Below are 26,093 nucleotides of genomic sequence, written 5' to 3'. Positions count from 1 at the left end.
GAGCCCTGTTTCCAGAATGACTGCATTACACTGGCCATCCCTGTGTTTTCCATTTTGTTATGTTGGTTTCTTTCCCAAATAAATGCTCAATAATGTCTCATGTGATGCTAATTTGCAAACCTTATGGATAAGTTCATCAAGTATAGCTTTTAATGCTATGGTAACTCTCTAATAACTGTTGACATTAGCCGACATCATGTCACTATCACTTTCAATCAGAGGTATATTTGAAGACTTTAAAAACAGAAATCAGATTTTCTTTTGATTTCTCGAGACAGGGTTTCTCTGTATAGTTTTGGTGCCTGTCTTGGATCTCACTCTATAGACCAGGCTGGTCTGGAACTCAAAGAAATCCACCTGGCTCTGTCTCCTGAGTGCTGGCATTAAAGGTGTGCACCACCACCACTGAGCAGAAGTCAGATTTTCTAGTATGATATTGTGCCATGAATTCAACAGGCAATTTGAGATTTTATTCTGTACCTTTGGTTAAGTGCTTAGGTAGATAAGAAGAGGACTATACTAAGGAATGCTAGGTATCTGATATAAAGGTGATATAAAGTCTTCCATCCAAAAAGATACTTGCCAAAGAACTCTTACATATAGGGCAGTGAGCTAGATGCCACGAGTATACAAAGATGGACAAGATATACATGCTGGAGCCTGGTAATATATCATAAGCACTCATGCATAACTCTATTTGTTGGTAGATGGTGAAGCACATTTAAATTCTTTATTACAACTTGGTGGCTTTCTTCTGGCTTGACCTTCTATGGAGATAGTACTTCTGGATGTTGATGGATGCCAAGGTTTAGAAATGACCAGCTAGAGAGGCAGGCATTCTTGGTAGTTGGAATAGCATAAGAAAGAGTCCAGGTAGGAGACGGGATGAGAATCCCAAATAGTCTGATCAAAATCCATGGCATATCAGAGAGGTGGTAAGAAATAGGAAGTCAGTGAGTACCAAGCCATGAGGGGGTCTTCAGTTTGTCTTAAATCTGAACTTCTTGTCCTATATAGCAGGAGATTATGAAGGATTTTTGATGAAGAGCATCCTTGGCAGGAACACACAAAATGGGTTGCCTGGAGGAAAGACTGGAGAAAGGGTGTGAAACAAGAGGGTGCTTATTTTAGTGATCCAGTGAGGCAAAGACATGCAGGTTAAGATCCAAAATGAATTTGGCCCCTTCTCCAGTTTCTCCAGAAGTTTAACCCTTGGAAGACTAACCTTCGCAAAAGTACTTCTCACAGATCTGCATTCAAGTGGCTAGTCAGTTGGGCATGATGGCTACATTCCTAGTACTGAGGCTGGGATTGGACAATGGCAATAGCCTAGGTTATAGAGTGAGTCCAGGGCCAAAAAAGCAATAGGCAGCTTAGTAGTGTGGCCCATGGCAGTGAAGAGATAGGTTTCCTTGACATCCTCTGGGCACTGAGAAGTCTTCTTCAAGTTTTCTTGTCATGTGTCACCAACTGTGCCTGATGACAGCACAATAAAGCAACCAGTGGTCAAAGTTAGGTCAGGGGTAATTTGCTGCTGACTTTGGTTTTCTTACAATTATTAGGGGGTGCTTGGCATTTATAGTTGTAAGATTGCTTCGTGCTCAGACTTTCTTTTTAAAAAAGAAACATGGTTATGGACATATTCTAAACAGGAGGTATCTTTACTGAATTATACTTAAATCATGGGATTTCACTATTCTAGTAGTATTTACTTATTGTACTAGTAAGGATTAAAGCCAGGACCTTATACTTGCTAGGCAACTGGTCTACCACAGAGCTGGATTGCCAGTGCAACATAAATGATTGCTGTAGAGCACAGAGCGAGCAGAGGCTCCATTCCCATCTTCAAGGACCCTTTTAGGGTAAGACAGAGTAAGCCCCTAACAGTAGCATTACACTGTATAATCTCAAAAGTCTGTGGTAAGGTACTGGGGGCTGATTACCGGCCAAGAGAATTTATGGTCTAAAATCACAACTACAAATGTTTTAAAAATAAAAATTGGCTGTATTTAAGACAGTTCAGTTTTATTTAGGTGTTTTTGTTGTTGTTTCATCTGATATATATATATATATAATTTATATGTTATTTATTTATATATATTGTATTATATATTACTTACATATATGTATATATAATTTATTAATTTTTTGGCTTCCTTTTCAGTTTCCGAATATGTGACCCTAACCTCTTCTCACTATTCCACTCTGGAACTGTGTTACCAACAGCAAAGCTGACTGTAGACAGCTACAAAGCAATGCTGGATGTCCTCATTGCTTCCAAAAGAAAGAAGCCTAACCTAGCCACAGGTAAAGGAATGTGCTCATTGGTAACTGTATCAACTGCCTCTAGATTTTTATTCACTAATACAAACATAGACTATCACACACACACACACACACACACACACACACACACACACACACACACACACACACACACAGGTGCATGCGTGTGTCCTTGTTGGTAGAGAGAAATACACGCCATTTTCAAAAGCCCAGCAGTTTAGCTGTGCTGGTGAGTCTTGGTAATCACTGTACTCAACTTTAATAGTTAAGTATTAATGATCCACCATACATCATTTTGAGTGCTCTGCAAATAAAATTCTCTTTTGCCAAGTATTGGCAGTCTCCAGCTGTTCAAAGTAGGGGAAGGCTTGCCAGCAGGTGTGATATCTTAGTGGAAGTCACTTTTCAAATCGATTCCGTCAATGTACTGATACTGACAGGCGCACATCCAGTTATGACGGCTGACTTTGAACTTGAGACAGGCCACTGTTGCACCAGTCTCCAGTTTGCGCCTTCTGTGAAAGCCCCACTTCAAGGTGAATGAAAGAATATTCTCCATGAAGAAAAAGAAGTCCTGTTATATGGTCCGGTTCCACCATCTCTGGGTGGTGGAGACATACAGGCGCAGAGGCCTTCCTATCTGGATGCTGCACTGACTATTGTCTATCAGATTTGGTTGATTTTTAACCCTTGCCTGTAAAGATGATAGAGCTTGGAATACTCTTTTTCACCAGCAGGTTTTTCTATCTTGACTATCACAATTTGACAAATAAAAATGTGTTTCTAGTATCTTTATGCTGTTTAAAGAAATCCACGTATGCATTTTTTCATACTGGCATTAAAATGTTTATTTTATGTGTATTTTGACTGCATGTATGTATGTGCATCATGTGTATGTCTAATGCCAGTGGAGGCCCAAAGAGGGGCTTAGGTCCCCTAGGACTGGAGTGACAGGTGATTGTAAACCTCCATGTGGGTTGAGAATTGAGCCCAGGTTCTCTGGAAGAGCAGTTAGTAAGTACTCTTGGCTTCTGAGCCCTCTTTAAAATTCTTTAATGCTGGCATTTAAGCACTGTGGACCTTCTTGCTGATGAGGGTTCTCAGGAGCTAAATTGCCTTGGTAGTATTGGTTCATAGTGAGGTATTTGACATACTTCTGATTCTTATACTATATTATGCATATCCACATCATTGAAGAGAAATTCCATAGACATATAATCTGATTTTTATTTTTTGGTAAATTGATTGTCATATGTAACTTGTCTCCAGCTTCAAGTCACTATGATAATTGGAGACAGGACATTAGACTTGAGAGAGTGCATGTATGGGACAGGAGATATGTGGCAGGTGGAACACTTCTGGACTGGTGCCACCTTCAGAGAAGAATGAGTGGCAAGGGTGCTACTCCCTCAAGAGTGCACAAGTCTTTGGAATGACTGTTTGGGAAGACAAAAGGACATTGGATTCTGTCACTGCTTCCTGACTCCTGTTCATTCCTTTCACTACATTGGTCCTTCATCCTCACCTTAGCCCGGAAGTGCTCTTCTCTATCTCCCCATGGGGCTAGTCATGCCTGCTGCCCTCTAGCTTATGAGTGCCCTTTTCTCTGGAATCCTCTCCTGGTTGGTTGTCTCTGATTGTCCCATTCCTTCTCCAAGTTTCTGTGACATGGACATGTGTTACCATTACACAACTTTACCATCTTTGCTGGAATGTGAATGCATGTTTTTGGTAGTTTTATGCTTTATACCTTTTATTTTGGAGTGATGCTTTTGATAGTGTTGTGGTTTATTTTTGGAACGCAGATACAGAAGATCTTTCTGCATTTTGGAATTCCAAAAGTGAAGATAATATTTCCAAGATAAAAACACAGACAATTTATGATTCCGAATCTCAATCAGGCATTAATATTAATGCCAAAGAGAAGGATCGAGCACTGAACTGGGGACTGGATCATTTTATGAACATCTTCTCATGTTGCAGGAGAGCTATGGTAATGCAATCCTTTTCCTTTGCCTATGCAGCAGACCAGACAGGAGCCTCACCCATGAACTCGGGTGTGTAAGATATACTCACTTACTACATCCACACTTCAATTTGCTAGGTCTTCCCTCAGCCAGTTTTGAGGTGTTCCTGCTATGATACTAAAGACTTATGTGTTGTCTGATTGTGTGGGTAGAGGACATATTCTCATTTAGCTGTCATCTTTATACCAGAGCCTCCTGGGTGACCTTTGTTGCCATGAAAATCCTGTGATGATGCATGGGCCTTGACTTCCTGCAACAAGTGGGAGATGAGATTCTTTGGGGGATGATATTGGATGTGTCTCCAGTGTTGCTATGACTACCAGGGTACCATAGCCTTCTCTCTTTCCTCTAGCCCAAGGGAAGATTTATGATGCAGGCTATGAAAACTTTGCCTTGTTTCAACCTCCTGATTATGTCCATTTATGCCAATGCTTCTCTCTCTCTCTCTCTCTCTCTCTCTCTCTCTCTCTCTCTCTCTCTCTCTCTCTCTCTCTCCTCTCTCTCGTGTGTGTGATATGTGTGCACATGTGGGTGCAGGTGTGTGTAAACTGAGGCCAGGTGAGGACATTTGTTGCCCTGTGCTATCCTATCGTTCGCCACTTTATTCTATCATAGAGTCTTTCACTGAACCTTGAGCTATGCCGGCAGCCATCAAGCCCCCAGCAAGACAATCACTGGGTTGTCTTGCCTCTGACCACCCCAGCTCTATCACAATGCTATAGTTACAGCTACAGTGTGCATGTCACTGTGGCCATGCCTGGCTTTTTATGTGGGTGCTGGAGATTTAAACAAAGGTCCTCATACTAACACAGAAAGCATGCTTACCTCCTGACCCATCTCTGCAACCATCTTTGATGCTTTTAAAATACTAAGTAATAGACAGCCAAACTCATTTTTTTTTTTTTTAGTCATAACAGGAGAGTCATATGCTTAAAACATCTTAAAAGGCGAGAGGATCACTATACTTTCAAGACAAAAACCACTTGGGTTCCTTCTGTGAAATGGTCAGGGTAGTCACTTGTCCATTCACAAAAATTCAAGTAAAACCCAGTCATCCCCTTGACCATGAGTGTTCATTGTTATGCTTCTTTCTGTTAGGTGCAGGGTGCTGGAGGCGCCAAGTCCTCTTCACTGTGTAGAGCTCAGCTCTCCTTCTTCCTATTCCTCCTCCCACCCCCATTGCCCACGTACTAAATCTGCTTCCTTCCCAGCTCTCAGCCTCACCCTTCATCCTTTCTGTTCCTCTCCTCCTCCACACTGTCACATGACCTATTCCTTCAGGTCCCTGCACACCCTCTTCCCCCTCAGAAAGGATTCTTTCCTGAACCTAAGCTAACATAGCCTCTCATTCCTTGCCAGATCTGACTTACTTCTGATTAATTTTTTTGAATTAATTTTTATTGTTGGTGTGTGTGTGTGTGTGTGTGTGTGTGTGTGTGTGTGTGTGTGTATCTGTGTGTATGTACTCATGAATGCAGGTGCCCAAGAATGCCAGAGACGTAGGATTCCCTGCCCCTGCAACTGCAGGTGGTTGTGAGCCACTTGATTTGGGTGCTAAGAACCCACATCAGGTCCCCTGGAAAAGCATTATGTGCTCTTAACTGCTGAGTCATCTTGACAGCTCCTGCTTTATTTAAAATGCAATATATTTCCCCCCTGAAACCCCCTGTTTGTGTACCTTACTACTGCTGGTCTTCGGCAAACTTAAGCAGCAGGAAGGTAGACCAGTTTGCCCTTGCTCACTGCTGTCTCCCCAGCACCTGTAAACATGGGATTTGGGAATTCTGGCTATGAATATGCAAATCTTCCTTTTTCACTTAGTGAGTTGAGGACCATGGGCACATCAGCCTAGGCTTCATTTCCTCACTGCTAGAGTGCTAGAGTATGCATGCTTCTCAGGATTGATGGACTCAGACCAGCTCATACATATAAATATCATGTCACAGCGGTGAGAACAGGAGTCGCACATACCAAATGGTTTTAGTTACTTTTAAAAAATCATTGACATGAATGTTAGCAGACAAAAGTCAACATTTCCAGACATCTGTAACTTCTGGAACTCTGTGGTACTGAATGTGGTGTTTGTCTTAGGTTCTTGCTCACCGTGGTGGCTATTGGACTTTACTGCAAAATTGCTGCAGGATGTTCTGGAACTTTTCCCGGGAGCTCCAAATACTACTGAAGCAGATTATGGATACTTACAAAACTTTCCCTATTACCCAGGATGGCTTTCTCTGTACCTGTGTGTTACCATTCAGCCTGGGTACAGAATTACTTATTGACATGTTAATTAAGCTGCAGAGCACCAATTCTATCAAGGTAAGGGCATTTGGGTAATTATTTTTATTGTAGCCAATTAAAAAAAATCTTTTATCATGAAGCTTGGGATAAGTAGAAATTGATATTTTTCTTGTGTTCCCATTTGGTTTGTCTGTTTTTCATTTGCTTCTCATTATAATTTTGTTCACAGCACATAACTTGCATTAATGTTAATTAAAAATATCTTAGCCTGAAAATCCAGTTTGTTTGGAGGAAAATAAGAAACCCTTACTGAGTTTCATCTCCTGTATGAATTGACCTTAGTGCATTTAATCCATGTGGAAGCTATGCTGCTCAGGTCACCTCTATCGCAGTGGTCTATCCAGGCCTATTCTATTGTTCAAAGTCCTAAGACTTGTAGCTGTTGAAAATCTATCACACCATGGCTTAGCTTATAGAAATAACATAGAACCAATACAACATTCAAAAACATAAACATATTGAAAATTAGCAAACTTATAAACACATTGAGATATAACATTATAACATTTCTAAAGGAAAGTGTCTGATAACAATATCATGAAAGACAAAGCATGTAAATAAAATTAAATTATTTATACTGAGTGCTACATCATTAACTTTAAGTGAGATGTGGTCATTTAAGGATGTATGCCATAACCCATGGAATGGATGATAGCAGCAAAAAGAGATAGATAAAAAGCTATCAAAGTAAGACTAAATAATAATTAACTTAAAAGGAGAGAGAGCAGAGGGACAAAACATACAAAGGACAAATTGACACCCAAATATCAAGTATCGCAATGGTTTGAATGGAATGGCCTCAATGGGTTCATAGGTAGTGGCACTATTCAAAAGGACTAGGAGGTGGGCCTTGTTGGAAGGAGAGTGTCACTGGGAGTGGGCTTTGAGGTTTTAAAAAGCCCATTGCAAGCCCAAAGTTTTGCTGTACCTGCTGCCTGCCGATCTGGATATAGAGCTCTCAGCTCCTTCTCCAGCACCGTGTCTGTCATTCTGATAAAGGACTAAACCTCTGAGCCCATAAGCAAGCACCAGTTAAGTACTTTCTTTTATAAGAGTCACCATGATCATGGTGTTTCTTCACAGCAATAGAACATTGACTAAGACAACTCTTAAAATTAACTCAGTCATATCCATAAGTATATTAAATGTAAGTTGGCTAAACAGGATAATTAAAAGGCACAGATTGTTTGGGCAGAAAAAGACACATCTACTTTTTCCTAAGAGAAACATTCTGAACATCAAGAAACATAACACACAGAGACTGAGGCAGCGTATGCAGGGCCTGCACAGGTCTGCACCAGGTGGGGTCCTAGAGCTGAGAGGAGAAGGGGATGGATACCCCTCATCCTAACCCAGAAGCAATCTCCAATGGATAGCCACTTGCAGATAAAAATTCAGTTTCCTCCAAGGAAGTCTCAATGGGAATCGAACTACTCTTAAGGGTGGGTAGGCTGTACGCCCATCAGTAGACGTCGACAAGAAATGAACTTGGCGGCATCTTTGGAGGCTCCTTGTCTCACAATGTCATGTCAGGGCTTTTCCTTTGTTTCCCCATTTTATTTTATTATTTTAAATTTTAGTATATACATACATATTATATGTATTATACATGATAATACATACATATTTATTCTCTCTCTCTCTCTCTCTCTCTCTCTCTCTCTCTCTCTCTCTCTCTCTCTTTCCACCACAGGTCTTTTGAGTATCTATTATGGCTTTTAGTTTAGTGTTTTTATGAGATTCCCGAGTATGCCATAAACCAGTGGATCTCTATTTCTTGTGCCTTCTCTTGGACTTTTTCCTTTCTGTTTGTTTGTTTTGTCCAATTTCATTATGCTAGTTTTTATTTTATCTCATTATATTTAATTTTATTATTATCCTTTAGAAACTTTTTTTTAAATGAGAGACAGAAAAGAGATGGATCTGAATGGGAGGGGAGGTGGGGAGGAACTAGAAGGAGTAGACGGAGGAGAAACAATAATCAGGATATATTATTTGAGAAAAAAAACCCTATTTTCAATAAAAGGAGAAAATTAGCCACTAAAGATGATAACAGTAATAATGACTGAAAAAAAAGAAAGTAGAAACATGGCAAGAGATATATCATTGAAACATGAGAGGGTAGAATGAACCACATTGGAAACATGATGGCATTGAAATGGGGAACAAGAGAAAAGCGTGCAGTTTTACAGTGTTTCAAGACCTAGTAAAGCTTCAGTCAATAGGATTACATCAAACCCTGAAGGTTCTAAATGGCAAATGAAACCATCAGCAGAATTACGAGACAGGCTATGGCTGGAAAGATGGCTCAGCGGGCGAAGAACTTGTCCCAAACGTGTGAAGCCTGGAGTTCGGATCCCCAGGGCCCATGGAAGAGTCAAGCAGGCATGGCGGTCTTCCTAAAATGTTAAGAAGTGGAAAAAGGAACCCTGGAGCTAGCCGTCTGGCTGTACTAGCTGAAATGGCAGGCTCTGACTCAGTGTCTAAGGCAGAGAGAGATTGAGGAGAATACTCAGTTTCAACCTCTGTGTATACATGCACACACATGCACGTGTACCCCACACACATGCCCCCTCACACATGGCAACATACACACATATGTGCATATGATTTTTTTAAAAGAGCTGTTTGGAGAAAATATTTGCAAACTATATACATGATAAAGAATCTCTCTATATCTATATCTATATCTATCTCTCTATATATATAGTTTTTTTTTTTTCAAGACAGGGTTTCTCCATGTAGTTTTGGTACCTGTCCTGGATCTCACTCTGTAGACCAGGCTGGCCTCAAACTCACAGAGTTCTGCCTGGCTCTGCCTCCTGAGTGCTGGTATTAAAGGTGTGTGCCACTGCCGCCTGGCAAAGAATCAGTATTAAAGTGTGCTTGGTACTCAGCTAAATAGCAAAAGAAGAAATCTCAGTATGCTGATTGAAAATGAGCACCACATGTATATAGACCTTTTTCAAAATAAGACCTTCACAGATGGTGAGATGCCTCAGTGCATAAAGGTTGTGCCGTGTGTAAGCCTGATGACCTGAGTTTAGTCCCTAGAGCTCACGCAGAGGTGGAAGGAAAGAAGTGACCCCATGAGACTGTCCTCTGACCCCCACATGTGTGCCGTGGCACACAAGCCTCCTTTCCACACATAGAGCACACACACGCACATTCAGTAATAAAGACATATATAAATAAATTGGAAAAAAAACATGAATATTCCAAAGGTGACTTGAGAATGCTCAGCATCATTGATTAGCAGGGAGATGCAAGTCAGAATTACCCCAAGCTGTCACCTCTCCCATTTGGGGTAATGGTGACTCAAAATGACAAAAGATAACAAGTGGAGATGATGGCGTGGAGAAAGGGGGGTTGGTACTCACTGTTGACGCAGCAGCTGGAAATTGGTGAAGGCATTGTGGAAACAGTGCAGAGGTTACTCAGCAACTAACTCTGATATGATCTTGAAGTATTGCCAGAGAGCGCATATCCAAGGAAATATCTGAGGGATACCTGCACACCCTTACTAATTACTGCGCTGGTCACAAGAGCCGAGAAGTGAAAGCCACAGTGGCAGAATTGATGAAAGTGGAAGCCACCAGTTGTCTGTCAGCTGGAGTAGAATCTCTACATTGAGATGAAGTTACAGAGGATCCAAAGAAACACAGAGAGAGATGTCTCCTGCCTATGGTCAAAAAGACTGGCCATCAGTCACCCTCAATGTGATCCACTGATCCATGGAAATCTAAAAGGCATTTTAAAAATGTTGACCGTTCTAAAATTCATAAGCAAATGCAAATGAAAGTGAATCTTCTTGGCCCCAGCCTCCACCCCTCCAGCAAGTCTTTAAAACAAATGGGACTTTCAGGACTCACCACCCAAGTGAAGCTTATTCAAGCTGTAGTCCCTGGGAGACTATGGTACTGGCATGAAGAAGGCAGTGTGTCAACAGTACAGATGGAGAATCTGAAGACAGACTACATGCAAACTTGAAACACAACAAAGGAGGTAGAATTAAAAGGCCCCCAATGCAAGTGGCCATGGCTAGCACCTAGGATGTGGTCTTAAACTCTGTTTTTCACTGAAGGGACCAGGGCCATGTGGGGTTAGCCTGCCTCTAATAACTGTGAGGGAAACTTTTAAATGCAAGTATTCACGTGGTAAATGAAGGAAGGCTGTTAGATGCACAATATCAAGATTTGTCAGTTCTCAGTGGATGGATGAAGTGGAGGAAGAATGGCTTGGAGTACACCAGTCAGAAAAAACCCCAAACTAATCAGATCGAGCATTCAGACCTCACAGGTGACACACATGTAGTTGAGCGGGACCTTTCAAAGAACGCCTTAGGAATGCAGTCAACAGAATCAAGCCCTCAGGAGCGCTCTAGGAAGCAACATGGTTTCTTCAACAACAAAGTGAAATTTTAAAAAGGGAGATAAAATCACGGATTAAAAAGCCATACCCAAATTGCAGTTTGGGCCTTGTGCAAATCTCCTTTCAGGAAATGGGAGCATTTCCAGTGTGGTTATTGAAGAATGATTTTAAGAGCTTTGCTTTTTTTTTTTTGCATGTGTGTATGATTGTGTCTGTGTGAATGATATGTATACATGTCTATGTGTTTGCAGGTGTGTGAGTGCCACAGCATGCCGATCTTTGTTCTTGGTCAAGGTCTCTTTGTTGTTTTGCTGTGGGGCTGTGGATGCCAGGCTAGCTGGCCCACAAGCTTCCATGTCCACCTCCCATCTTGCCCTGGGGTGTGGATGCTACGGCTCCTGGTGTTTATATGGGTTCTGGGGATTCAGACTCACATCCTCACTTTTGGGTGCTGTGTACTTTTGCCCACTACATCATCCTCTCAGCCTTTATTTTTGTCTAATTTTAAAGTAGGATTATGATATTATGGTTATGTTTTTGTAAAATGAAGTCTTCACTCTTTGGAGATTAAGTTGAAATATTTATAGATTGATTAGTGTAATTTCTGGGATATAATTAAAAATAATGAACTAACTGGGTACACCCTAAAACTTGAAAGCTACTGAAGCTGGTAGAAGGTGTTCAGGGTCTTATTATCACGATCCCTACTGTTTTAGGCACTGTAAGTTGTCTTTAATAAAACATCTTAAAGAATCGCACATGGTACATAATAAATCTTTACAATCTTAAAGTGTGACCACACCCAAACCCCTACCCTCCAAATGTTATTTCAGTCCTGAAGTGTCCACTCTGCTTGCTTCTTAGTTTTGTCTGGTAACACATCATGCTCCCCCTGCCCTGGCCCATCAGGTTGGAGTCAATGGAGAGATGGATGTTGAACATGATACCTTGAGATAGAATCCCAGCTTGGTTGTTAGTGAACTCTGTATTGGAACATATGGTCACTACTGAGGACTTCCTCATCCTTCACCCTAGAAATGAGCCCAGTACCTGACATGGTATGTCAGCATGGCAAGCCAGAAAGGGCTGAGGGGGACAGGTCGACGAGAGGAGGGTGCGTGCTGAGGCCTCTTGGGGATCAGAGAGAAAGGAGGAATTGGAGCTAGCTCCTTACACACACACCGCAGACTCAGAGGATTGGGACCTGGGCTCCTAACTCTCAACACTGTTCCCTTTGAGCATGGCCCTGTGTAAGGTGCAAACCTCACGTGGACAATACGTGCTTTAGCCCCATTTCATTCTCTGATCTTCTACAGCCAGGCAGTTTTCTAGCTTGAAGGAGTAGATGTTGCTCAGTCTCCATTTTTGTTCATGTCTTTCCTCTGTGGCACATGGTTACTCTTAATGACTCACCAGGACAGAGTGGGCTGACCCCATTTGGCTATACATTTTGCTTTGCTGCAGGAATTATCAGAGGAATACACAAATGCATCAGGTCTCATGGGAAATGAGCACAATTGTAGTTAAAATAGTAACGTTTCTGTACAAAAGTATCAGGCAGGCCTCTAGAGACAATCTCCTGTGCTGGTTAGTTTTATGTCAACTTGACACAGGCTATAATTATCTGTGAGGAGGGAACCTCAGTTGAGAAAATGCCTCCCTAAGACCAGGTTGCAGGTAAGCAAGCAGGGTATTTTCTTAACTAGTGATTGAAGTGGAAGGCCAAGTCCATTGTGGGTGGTGCCATCCCTGGGCTAGTGGTCCTGGGTTCTATAAGAAGGAAGGCTGAGCATGTCAAGTTGAGCAAGCCTCCAGGTTTCTGCTTGAGTTCCTGTGCTCACCTTTTTGATGATGAGCAGTGATGTGGATGTTTGATTAGAGCAACAGTAACCCTAACTAAGACAGAAACTGGTACCAGGATAATGGGCATTACTGTGACAGACTTGACCTTATTGCTCTTGGGAAGACTATGGAAAGACTTTGGAACTTTGGTACAGAAAAGCCATCAAGTATTCAAAGCTCGGTGAGTTTTGTTCCGTGGAAGCTTGGAAGATAAGAACATTGAGAGAAAAGTAGATAATGGAGGCCTGCTTGTGAAGTTCCAGAGACAAGTTGGAGTCACTTTGACTCCAGTGGGGCCATTACATATTTTGAGTTAAGAATCTGTGGTTCTGGTTAGCTGGGGCTGAAGAATTGGCTGTGATTACCAAGATACCAGGGCAACTAAAGTGAAACCTTTGCCCACTGGGACAGTTATGCTGGTCAGTTGGAGCTGAGAAATTAGCAGTGATTAAGAAGAGACCAGCATCCTGGAGGTGAGATCTTCTAAGAATTGTTTCCTCAGAGTCAGTGCACAGAAGCTTCGTTCCAGAGGCCAAGGATGTGCTTCCTGATGGAAGCTGAACTTGGTGATGCATGAGAGTCTCCCAGGTGGTGCTAAGTTTGAAGGCGTGAAGAGCAGCTGAGACTGGGAACTGAGAGACCAGGAGAGGCCACTGGGGATGGTGCAGGCTCCTTAGCAGTTGAAGGCCCAGGATCAAAATGGTCCTGCAGAGAAGTCCGGGAGAGGCTATTGGTGCAAGTGCAGTGTGGTCGCAGCAAGAGACCCCAGCATTTTGGAGATGCTAGGACCAGAGAATGAGCACCAGCAGCAGTGGAGTGGAGCCAGCCAGAGCCTGGAAGATAAGCTTCGTGTGCTAGGCATGGCTGTCCAAGCCCTTTGGAGGAACCCAGACCACCATGAGTGGATCCCAAACATTGGACACTGAGTTATTTACATAGTTGGAGTTTGTCTTTGCTTTGTTCAGATTGTAACTGTGCCCTGGTTCTTCTCTCTTGAAGTAAGAAAGTATTTATTTTTGTTTTCATAAGAGTGCACAGTTGGGAACTTTGTATTTTATAAAATACTTTGGACTTTAGAGCAGACTGAATTTTTAAAATGTTTGTATTTCTAAGACTTGTGGAGCTTTTAAAATTTGAAAGTATTTTTATATTGTAATATTGAAATTAATGTATGATATTTGGGGATGAATAAGAAAGGAAAGGTTGTGGCTCAATAGTGATGTGTTTGTGTGTCGGGTTGACAAGGAGTCAGTTGTGCTGGCTGGTTTTATGGCTGTAGGGCATTTTCTCAATTAGTGACCAATGGAGAGGGCCCAGCCCATTGTGGGTGGTGCCATCCCTGGCTGATGGTTCTGGGTTCTATAAGAAATCAGGTTGAGCAAGCCACAGAGAGCAAGCCAGTAAGCAGCTCCCCTCCATGGCCTCTGTATCAGCTCCCGCCTTCAGGATCCTGCCCTGTTTGAGTTCCTGTCCTGACTTCCTTCAGTGATGAACAGCAATATGGAAGTGTAATCCAAATAAACCCTTTCCTCCTCAAATTGTTTTTGGTTATGGTGTTTTATCACAGCAATAATAACCCCAACTAAGACACCTCTGTAAAATTGATTTTTGTATTAAGGAATTGGGGATAGTATTCTACATGCTATTTAATGTGCCCAACATACCATGAAAGATTCTTATTTGTAAAAACTAAATGCTTTTCCTAAAAGCTTTATCATAGTGGTTTAATGTCCTTACTTAAACCAACAATGAATACATGCCAAGAAGAACAGACCTCTGCCTCTGCTGTCTAATAAATATTAGCTGTCATTTAACAAATTAAAATGTGAAATAGTTAAAAGCAGGCAAAATTAAAAACTCAGTTGCACCATCACATTTCAAATAATCAGAGCCACACATGTCTGGTGGATGAATTAAATTGGAGTGCACACAAACCTAGCACATTTCATCATCACTGAGGATTTTAGTGTACAGCACCATCTCCCATTACAGAGCTGTGACTCACATAGCATTAGTTTACTTTCTTGTTCAGTTCCTCTTCGTGTTGCATTATTGCATTTATTTACCGGGAGAATATGTAGTAAGACCTTAAGCTGGGCGGGCATCTCATCTCCATGTGCTTCCTGCAGCCGGTGGAAGAGAAAGGTGACTTCAGCGTTCCCAGCTGTTACGGGAACATCAAATACGATAACGGGGGTTCCAGCCTGACTTTCGAGCATCCTTTGGATGACATCAATGTGGTTGATCTGAAATGGATCCGTGACTTTGTGTTAAAGTCTCTGGAGCTTCTGTACCAAGTGGAGAAATGGGAGACACTGGTGTCTCTCGCCATCCAGTTCAACATCATTTCACAGTACGTCCGGCCCCGAAGCATCTAAAGGGAACGGACTTCTTTTTTTTGAGGGGGAGGGGGGAGGATGGTCCTTTAGCTCAAGTTAACTTTTCAATGTAATTCTTTACCACGACCCAGCGAGAGGTATACGGAGCAAGTGACGCCGCTGCTGGTGTACGCACAGCGCCAGCTGCTCGTGAGGATACAAAAGTTCGGGGGCCCCGATGTCTCTCAACAGGCTTGTGCCAGATACGAGGCTGAAAAAGGAGAGAAGGTAAGCGGGGATGCTGCTCATGCCGTTGCGCGGCTTCCTGTTTCCGCGCACAGAAAAGGGAAAGATTTCGGAGCCGACTAAGCAGTATTTTCACTTGGGCGTTCTCCATCCAGATCCAAAAACGTTATTGACAGCCTGCTCTTTCTCAGCACTCTCCAGACACAGCAAACCAGATGTTAAGGCCTCTCCACAAGAAACGCACGTCCAGGTCAGCGCTGACACACTCCTTAGAAGCAATGGGAACGGTACCTCGATCCCACAGTAGTTTTCAGGGGCCTGTTTAACGTTTGAATTCGTTTTAAAATAAGAAAAAAAAAAGTAACTTTTAGAACAAAGGAAAATGTTTTCATTTTTCCTGTGGCTTGTTTTTTGTACTTATACCAACTCATTCAATGAACTATAATTTTAATATGCATTTTAAATAGATTACTGGGCCCACAAATGTGAAAATGTTCAAGGCTCATGGGAACCGTGGTAGTCTTGACAGAGACGGAGGAAGAGAGAGGTGTAAGTTTTCCAGTTGACTGATTGCACAAATATGGATTTGTGCCGCCTCTGAATTTGCCTTCCCAAAGGCCCTGGCCAGTGGGCCCGTATCCAGTCCCTCTCCTCACACCCGCGTGTGGGATTCCAGTGAGCACTCCATTTTCTCCTTTTCTCCCAGAAGTTCTTCATGGCCAGATGAGTGCCTTACCTCCTGTACATTCTTCTTAGCGGTTAGGAATCAGTCCACACTCTTGTTTTGTAGAGAAGAGAGCAATTGCAAGTTCAGCTGCTGTTTGGTATGTGAAGTCCTGGAGATCAATGCCTGCTAAGGACTTCTCCTGATTAGGCCAGGTCCACCTAGGACGGCCACTCTAGTTTAAAGTTAGCTAATTAGGTACCTCAGTTTCCACAGAATGCTGGCACAGTATTGTCTAGATTAGCTCTTGATTGAAGAATCAGAATGAAGTGTGGGTATGCTACAAAATGGACACCTCCCTGCCCTTCCTCCGGAAGGTTATCCCTAAGCGGCCGATCCACACTCTACCTGGATCAGCTGACCACAAACAAGCCTGTTCTCCCAAGAGCTGTTAGCTGATGATGGCGCCATCCTAACTGTGCATGCCAGGTACCCCGATGCCGCTTCTGGCTCTTGTTCTCACACCCCACTCACATGGCTTTCCAAATCCTGTCTTCAAAACGCGATCAGAATCTAACTAGCTCTCAGCACTGACCATCCTCTGATCCAGCTATCGGTGTATTTGCTGGCGTTGGTGACTTTGTAATTATGCTGTACCCTACCTCCAGCCTGCAGTCTATTCTCAATGCAGTGGATGAAAACAGCCCTTTGAAAACCCAAGTCATATTACAATCATACATGGGATTTAGAGTAACGTAAGCTTCTTCATCACGGCTTACTATGCCTTGTTCTGTATGGCTTATGCCTTTGTTATTGGCTAGCGCTTGGTAATTTCCCAACAGGTGTTTTGTTGTGTATCTTGGACAAGATCTCATATAGCTCAAGAATGACCCATATAGTAGAGGGTGACCTTGAACTCCTGATGCTCTTGCTTTTGACTCCTGAGTCCTGGGGTTGTAGGCATGGGCCACCACACCCAGCTCTCCTGCACATTTTTAAGATTTATTTTTATTTGGTTATTCTTGAGACAGGGTCTATATAGCCGTGGCTGGCCTGGAACTCACTGTGCACACGAGGTTGGCCCTGAACTTACAGCAGTCCTTCAGTGCCTGCCTCTTGAGTATTCCAGGTGCCCTAGACCATACCTGTCTGTACCTGCATGTTTTAACTACATTATCCTTAAGACATCTCACCTCCGGGACATCACATCTTTATTGTTTTTGCATGGCATGCATTTCCTTCCACATGCCCACAATGATTTCCCCCTCATCTTTCCTACTCTTGGCCAAACTTTTCCTTTTCTTTGGTATTTATAACTATTATTCCATTCACACCATTCTTCCTTGGCAGCTAAAACTCTTTAATGTGCTACATTATGTATTTCAGTATTGTGTTTGTTCTTGGAACCCGCCAAAATATGTTCCTTTGGAATAGAAACTGTTGCTGGAGGGCTTCTCTCCAGGTTCCACCAAGCCCCGCAGTCCCACAATCCACGTATAAAATAATCACTCAGACGCTTATATTACTTATAAACTGTATGGACATGGCAGGCTTCTTGCTAACTGTTCTTATATCTTAAATTAACCCATTTCTATAAATCTATACCTTGCCACGTGGCTGGTGGCTTACCAGCGTCTTTACATGTTGCTTGTCCTGGCGGTGGCTGCAGTGTCTCTCCTCCCTTCTTCCTGTTCCCTCAATTCTCCTCTCTCCTTGTCCCACCTATACTTCCTGCCTGGTCACTGGCCTGTGTTTTATTTATATAGAGTTATATCCACAGCAAGAAACTTTTGTTTGGTTCTCTGCTGCTGCACACCATCCTTTTAGTAAGTCACAGTGCAGGACACACTGGCAGTCAATAAAGATTTGTTTGAAGAGGTTGGGGGAAAAGGATGGACCATGCTGGTGTGCTTTAGTAAATGGTAGGAAGGAGTCTGCATCTTCCCAGACTCCATTTCCATTTCATTATGGAAAGGCCTTAAGGGACAGTGAAGAAGCGTTTGCACCACACGGGACTGAGACACAGCTGTATCTTGAGTGATTGGCTGGGGTTAGACCAAGGGATATGAGTAGAAACATAGAGGGAACAGGGTCTTGGACTCTTTAAAGGAATTTGCTTTCATCTAAACACTTTTCTGTGTTCACATAATTTACAATTTGAGGACTCAAACATCTGTTCAAGAAATTGTCACAATATTATAGAAGCAATTAGTTTGGAAAAACTTCATCAGGGAAGTTAAAATTGCATTAATTATAAGTAGGCTGGAACCAAATCTGCCTTTGGAAAAGAAGCCTGCATTTGAAATGTGCTTCAGCTCACATAATGGAATATATATTTAGATCAGCGGATTTATAAAATATCAGAAAATCATATTCTAATTGCTGCACATAATTTCCCCAATGTTCTCCCAGCTGGGCTGTGTACAAGGGAAATATGGAAAAATTATATAGCCCTGTTTTCCCCGAAGTCCTCGTGACTGAGTGCCACTCCACCAGCTTTTGTTTGTGGTACTGTTCCACATTTATTTTGACAGAGACTGAGACAAACATTTCAAGTGAGCCAGACTTTAAAACACACATGCCTAAGCGCCGTCTGTTCTCATCTCTTTAAGATAACCTGCCGGAACTTCATAGGGAAGCAATTCACCATCGACCCTTCTTCGCCCAAGACGCTGGCAGAAGCAGAAGGCAGCCCTGACCTGCTCAAGACTCTAATCCTTTCAGGTTAGACCCAGTTTTAAGGTGGACCTCAGTTGTCTTATTTTTTAAGGTTCGTCATCGCGTTCCACATGTCAACTCTCCCACAATGTGAGCAAAACCTATTCTTCAGATTTACTTGAAAATAAATCATTTGATACTCATCATTTTATATTGCTGTAAATGTCCTGCAAAGATGATTAAATGCTTTTATAAGTTAAATTTTTTTTTTTTTATAAGCTGAAGGGAAATGAAAGAGAGGAAAAGGAGAATTGACGAGGAAAGTCTACTCTGAGCATTTTTCTGTTTTTCTCTGCTTGGGAACTCTTTTTTTTTTATTTTTTAACTTTTTTTCTGTTTGCTTCACTGATTTGGTTCCGACAGTAACTTCCATTTCCTCCTTCAGTGTGCAGGGTCCCACTGACTGTGCAGTGGTCAGTTGTGGGTGTTGTAATCAGAGAGCCGGAGGGGACTCGGGCGTACCTTGACTTACTTGTCTTTAGCTGAAGAGACTTCCAGAATGTTTCTGCCAGTGCAGCTTTTAGAAATGACGCAATGGAGTAAGACGGAAATACAGAGTCTGAAGAGATGGCTCCTCATCAGTTAAGAGAGCTTGCTGTGGTTCTAGAGGCCGGGGGATCGGTTCCCAGCACTCACATTGTGCCACTCATGACTGCCCATGACTCCAGCTCCAGGCAGCCCAACGCCAACACAATACTCCGTGGGTATCTATATACATGTGGCATAGACTCACATAGACATAGACACATGCATGCGGATAAAAATAAAATAAATCTAAACCCAAACAAATGTAATTCTATCACCATGATTAAGCAAATATTTATTCAAAGGAGAAGATGAGAATGTAAGTAAAGACTGCACTGTATTGGGCTTTTCATGTGTCCATGTTTCTGGGACAGGAAAAGAGCACAATCTTTGGGATGTTACAATTCTTTCACTTCTTCTTTATCTACTAACTTCTAGTATGTGTACATATGCCATTAGTCATTCAGCCATTTGTCAAGCTGGTTCTCCAGCCATCCAGCCATTCAGCAAACACTTACTGAGTGTCTGTTAAGTTGTAAATGCTGTCATAAGGTACCAAGAATACAAAGATGAATGAGATTATGTTTCGTCGGAGAGGAATGTATGGTCTGCCCAAGGAGATAAATAAAGTGGGGATTGTAATGGATAATATTATTTCTATCCCTGTTGCTATACATTGCAATAGTGTATAGCTGGCATTCACCTTTGAGGGAATGCAGAAAGGCAGAAGGTCAGCAAGGCTGGCAGGAAGTAGGCAGTAAAATACCCCACTGAGCAAGATGAGGGGACTCAGCTTTAAGCGGGGAGCAGAGGGGAGCCAGGCAAAATGATGCAAGGAGGCAAGAGTCAAATGATCTCTTCCACCCTCTTCAAAGAATCTTCTACAGCAATGTGGGAAATAGGTTCAAAGGAGCCCGTGTGGAAGCCAGAGCGTCTCTGCTCCTGGCTTGTATATAAATGGAGGCCTGCAGCTGAGCAGTTACAGTAGAGAGGGAACGGACATGGGAGAGGGGGGAAAGAGTTGCCACAGGACTCCATTCTATTCTGACTAGGCATGGGGGTGGGGTGGGGGGCAGATGAGGAACTCATTGTTGTGGTGTGCATCAGGTGCCTGGTTGGGTAATGATGCCTTCATCCAGACGGGAAAGGAACCAAAGGAGGCATGAGTCAGAAGAAAGGGCTGCTGTTGCATTCTTGAATTTGCCTGGATGGCTGAGGAGAGGCATGGGGTAGATGGCTGGTGGATACCTAAGGAAAGGCATGGGTAGATGGTTGGTGGCTAACTGAGGAGAGGCATGGGGTAGATGGCTGGTGGATGCCTGGGGAGAGGCATGGGGTAGATTGTTGGTGGATGGCCAAGGAGAGGCATGGGGTAGATGGTTGGTGGATGGCCAAGGAGAGGCATGGGGTAGATGGTTGGTGGATGATCAAGGAGAGACATGGGGTAGATGGGTGGTGGATACCTAAGGAGAGGCATGGGGTAGAAGGTTGGTGGACACCTGGGGAGAGGCATGGGGTAGATGGTTGGTGGATACCTAAGGAGAGACATGGGGTAGATGGTTGGTGGCTAACTGAGGAGAGGCATGGGGTAGATAGCTGGTGGATACCTGGGGAGAGGCATGGGGTAGATGGCTGGTGGATGCCTGAGGAAAGGTGTGGGGTAGATGGTTGGTGGATACCTGAGGAAAGGTGTGGGGTAGATGGTTGGTGGATACCTGAGGAAAGGCGTGGGTTAGATGGCTGGTGGATACCTGAGGAAAGGTGTGGGGTAGATGGTTGGTGGATACCTGGGGAGAGGCGTGGGGTAGATGGCTGGTGGATAGCTAAGGAGTGGTATTGGGTAGGTGGTTGGATGAACTAATGTGATGTTCAGAGTGAGCTGGTTTAGAGAACTGTTTAGTCATCAATATCTTGGTGGCGGTTGGAATCAGGGAGAGCTCTGTGGAATGTAGACCCGAGGCTATCACATTTAGGAAGCAATGTCAGTCAAGGTATGACGTAGCTATTCAACAATGACAAATCGCTCCCACATCTCATGAGCCCTCCATAAGAAAGGTCTGCCAATTGCCTCTGTGTCCTCATTCAGCAAGGTTGACCATTGAGCTGCTGATAGGACGATGAAGCAGCCACCTTGACACAACTTCTGTGCCAAGGACACAGGACTCGGATGCTGCAGTCTGGGGAGTTTGTCTGATAGGCATGGAGTGAGCGCAGCCTCGACAGACTGCACATTCATGTGCCATATGCTTTGTGCTAAGGGCACTGCTTAGGCTCATTAGTTCATTTATTCTTAACTTTTTAAAGATTTCCTTGTTTTATGTGTATAAGTCTTTTGCCTGCATGTATGTATGTGCACCCTGTATATTCTTGGTGCCCACGGAGGCAAGAAGAAGGTGTCAGATTCCCTGGAACTGGAGTTGAAGATGGTTGTGGGTGCTGGGAATCCAATCCAGGTCCTCTGCAAGAACAAGTGCTCTTAACTGCTGGCCCATCTCTCCAGCCCCTTGCTTCATTTATTTACTTAATTACAATACCCTGCCCATATTTCTTGTTCTTGGCTCCTCTCTCTCTCCCTCTCCCTCTCCCCCTCCCTTTCTCTCTCTCTCTCTCTCCCCTCCCTTTCTCTCTCTCTCTCCCCTCCCTTTCTCTCTCTCTCTCTCTCTCTCCCTCCCTCCCCTTGACCTTGTGTGCCCTATTCTCAGATTTTTCACTCACCCTCCCAGTCTGTGTCCATACTTCACTCACAGTATGTTCTTCCTTGGCTTGCATCCAGGGGTCACTGGGCCCCTGAACTCTGACTCTCCAAGTCAAGTAGAATCAGAAGTGCTTCCTTTGAAGTATGGTCATATACTTTGAGCAGTAGGATGTCAGCAGACAACATGGGTCACTTTCTAATTGCAGCCTTCAGGACCACTGTATGACTTATCACATCCCCTTTCTTCTAGTCCGAAGAATGGAAACAATAAATCAAGTGTATTAATACCTGTAAGCTAATATTCACAAAGCATCTGTGCAAAAAATAATCAATGTGCAACCATAAATATCTTTGGGGTGAAGGGTATTGCAATCTGGTGGCCATTGCTACTGGTTTTTTGCTCTCGTATCTTTTCCTTGTTCTAGTTGTTTCCATGATCCCACCACATCAAGGTGTCTGACTACAAACCTCTCTCCTCCTTTAAGTCCTGAATCTCATTTCTTTTTTTTTATTAAGAATTTTTTTATTCATTTTACATAGCAATCACAGATCCTCTTCTTCCCCCCCTTACCCCTCCAGACTCCCCTCCCAACCCACCTCCTATGTCTTCCTAAAAGAAAGTAAGGCCTTCCATGGGGAGTCAGCAGAGCTTGGTACATTCAGTAGAGGCAGGTCCAAGAGTCTCCCCCTGCCTCCAGGCTGTAGGAGGTGTCCCACCATAGGTAGTGGGCTCCAAAAAGCCAGCTCACTGCATCTCATTTCTTAAAGGAGGCTTGTCCTGACCATTCCGACTGAAACTGCTCCGCCCAGTTCCTTTACCCAGCACTGTGCAAAGTCTCATGAAGCACTTCTTACCGTCAGTCACGGCACACATTTTAGGATTTGTGTTGTGTTTCTTGGCTGCTGGCTCCCTTGATGCAGTGCAAGCTCAGTGAAGGCAGGAGTCTTTGTTGTGGTCACTGCTGTAACCAGAATGTCATTGGTAGTGCCTAATGTATAGCTGTTTGCTAAGTGGATGGCTTTGTGACTTGAAATGATGAGGAGGACGAAATGATGAGGAGGACAGTGGGAATATTTGTATTGTGGGTGTAGCAGTGCTGAGCCACATCTGCAGGGATTTGGTGGGTAATGAATTGCCTTTCAGAAAGCCTGGGGCTTGAGGGTAAGGGATTGTACATGCTCGGCAAATGCTCTACCACCTTCTGACCTTCCGTCTTGTTTTATGTGTGCTTTCTTTTGGAAGAAGTGTGTCCACGTGGAAAGAGCCATCAGAGAAGGAGAGCCTAGCCACCATAGAGAATGGCTTTGGACAGAATGAGGACCTTGAGGAGAATGAAGGCAGAGACTGGGGTGCTGAGAGGAGCGTGGGGGTGCTCCTCCTGCTAAGGTAGAAAGGAAGGATGAGAAATTAGGTTCAGTGTCAGAAGGTTTATAAGGCTGGAAGTTGAAGGCACTCTGGTTGGGCAGGAGGGACTTTTTCAGTGATGAGGGTTTAGAGCATAGCCAAGGTTGCTAAGACTGGAGCTTTCAAGAGAAATACAAAAGAGTGGACAGTCTGAAAGAGGGGAGTAAGAGAGACAGGAAGTATTTGTAGAGTGTTGTGGAGGCTAGATGATGCTGGTGGTGACTGACTTCAGGTGGTTTCCTGAGATGCTCATCCCTCGGCTTCCATACTCACTTGGAGGATCACCTTGTAGTCACACATGATGGCTCCCATCAAGGAGTGGTCTTCCTTTTTTTATTTGGATTTGTCTACGGACCTTGGGGGATGGAGTATGCCCCCTGCCTTAGGATCCTTACTCAAATACAGTTGCTATTATGTTTTCCATTCTATAAAAAATAGCTACAACCATGAGAAAGTGTGTCAAGCATGGTGGTAATCAAAACGATGACTCCCATCAATGGGGGAAGAACAGCATACTGGGGAGATTGTAGCCCTGTAAGCCAGAAGATGCTCATTGGTGATGGATGTGGTGAGTCTGGAAAGCACTTTGGTTGTCTCCTATGAAACTATATTTATGTAGGCAGTTAGGAGTGGGTGAGGGGCCAAAGGGAAGGCAGGTGAAGCCAGTGTACAGTGCCCCTTTGATTTACAACTGTGTTGGAAGTATGTGCTGTTTGAGATGTGATTAGAATAGGAATATTCTATTGAGGAAATGCAAGTTTGAAAATATTATATGGCAATGGTAATACCAAGCTGGAACTCTGTAAGATTCTTTAATTTTCATGGTCTTGGGAGGTAGATATTGTTATGTTCACGTTTTAGATAAGAAAATTAAACATTACTACTGAGTAGAGGGATTTTTTATATTCAAGCCCTAGCCTGAATAATAATAATAATAATAATAATAATAATAATGTGAATAATTATTCCATCCACAACTGTTCTGCTGAGCTATTAAGCCCATTTGGCGTTGTATACTTTAGATTACAGTCATTTATAAATATACAGCACTCAGGAAAGAAGTTGATATTTTTCAGCGGTCATATGAGGAAAACACTTTATTCTGAATTATTATGGTGGGGTGGTATTCTAGGTGACCCAGCACACGTACAGGTACAGGTTTTCTATTGAGTTTTTATAAACTTGGCTTCTGACTTGAACCTCTTTGTAATAATCTGGGACCTGTGTAGCTAGAAACATCTTTGGCCTCTGCTTTGGGTTTAAGATGAAGAAATTTTCTCGATATCCTGAACTCAGCCCATTAATATGTTTATAACTATATTGGGCCTTGGGTATGCCTCTATGAAATGCTTGTAATTTTTTTTATAAGGCAGAGTCCACTCGTGACAGGTTCCACACCAGATGATTGCTTTAGGACCTCAGAATTTCTTGTGGCATAAAAACATTTGGTGGTAATGTGTTTAAATTCTTCACAACAGATACTGTGATGCCCCAGAGCCTAGAAACATTTGGTGTTCTCATTATTTAACAACATCTTATTCTCCCTTCAACTGTTTACCAATGCATATGTAATTTGGTATAATCTCAGCAGGATTTGAAGAAGTGAGACTAACTTGTTTTATAGGTTGTTCTTGTGTGGATGAATAGCTTGTCTGATTAACATTAAGCTCTATCTGGGAGAAAAAACTTTAGATGTGCCTTTTATTGAAATTTTTTTACATCCTGTCCAGGACCTCTATCTTGAGTCTTGATCTGATTGGATATTTAAGTTCTCTGATAGGGCTAGTCTGTTCTCAGGTGTGCTGGAATTTTTAGCTTTGACAGATATGTTTTTTTTTTTTTTTAAATGTCTCTGGGCATTGGGGTGGACGTGATCAACTGCGTGGAAAGCAGAATTCATCTTTCTCTCTAGGTTCCTTCCTTGATAGACCCAACACCTGGGTATGATTAGCATTTTCTTTAGATGTGGGTACAGTGAAACGCATAGCAGCCCACTCCTTACATGACTCTTTCTCCTTATCGATGTTAAACTATTGAAATACTATTACTGACTTTGAAATACCTCCTGGAATGATCCTTGATATAGACCCATGGGGGTTAGCCTGGGACTCATACTTTCCTTTCTTCTTTGTTGTATCTCATAGAGACAGAAGCAGTTACATCACCACCGCACAAGGGAAAAGGTGTGCTAAAACTCTCAAGAAAGAAAAAGGAAATAAATATAAAAGGACATTTAGGAAAATAAAAAGAGGTGTCAGCTATCAATGGAGGTTCCATAAAGACTCATGAGCAGCAGGGTGGTCTCATTCAGACCATTTATTTTAATACCTTTTCAAGGTTTAGCCTGGAATATCAGTTGTATGACAGTCAGTTCCATGCTCTGTTCACTTGAATCTCTTCAGTGCCTCACGTGATGCCCAGCATGCACACGTGCTCCATATACAGCCATGTGACTCTCCACAACAGGGATACCTATGAGAAGGGAGCGGCTGGGCGGTTTCACTGGTATGCCAAGAGTAAACAAAGATGCCTAATGCCACTGGATGATGTAAGCTTGTGGGACTCATGTTGCAAAGTATTGTGATGTGATACAAGCCTGTTTTAAAAAAATATATACATGGCAGTGGTGATGTGAGTCTCACAAAGCAAATGCCTACCCTACAACAGATACTTCCCAAAACAATGACTCTCTGGG

The 26,093-nt window shown here is 42.9% G+C and overlaps 1 protein-coding gene across 1 annotated transcript in view; it reads left to right on the top strand.

Moving 5' to 3' along the window:
- Cfap54 (cilia and flagella associated protein 54) overlaps positions 1-26,093 on the top strand; it is a 297,311-nt gene that overhangs the window by 117,411 nt on the left and 153,807 nt on the right. The window contains exons 34-39 of the mRNA XM_042263184.2: positions 2,165-2,307; positions 4,092-4,279; positions 6,405-6,632; positions 14,957-15,180; positions 15,298-15,433; positions 18,668-18,779. Of these exons, the coding sequence (XP_042119118.2) occupies positions 2,165-2,307; positions 4,092-4,279; positions 6,405-6,632; positions 14,957-15,180; positions 15,298-15,433; positions 18,668-18,779 (1,031 nt within the window). The remainder of the gene's footprint in view (positions 1-2,164; positions 2,308-4,091; positions 4,280-6,404; positions 6,633-14,956; positions 15,181-15,297; positions 15,434-18,667; positions 18,780-26,093) is intronic.

The sequence above is a fragment of the Peromyscus maniculatus genome, chromosome 18, assembly GCF_049852395.1.
Source record: "Peromyscus maniculatus bairdii isolate BWxNUB_F1_BW_parent chromosome 18, HU_Pman_BW_mat_3.1, whole genome shotgun sequence".
Classification (NCBI taxonomy): Eukaryota; Metazoa; Chordata; class Mammalia; order Rodentia; family Cricetidae; genus Peromyscus; species Peromyscus maniculatus.
The sequence above is the reverse complement of the archived record's forward strand: the minus strand, read 5'-3'. Positions and strand labels throughout refer to the sequence as shown.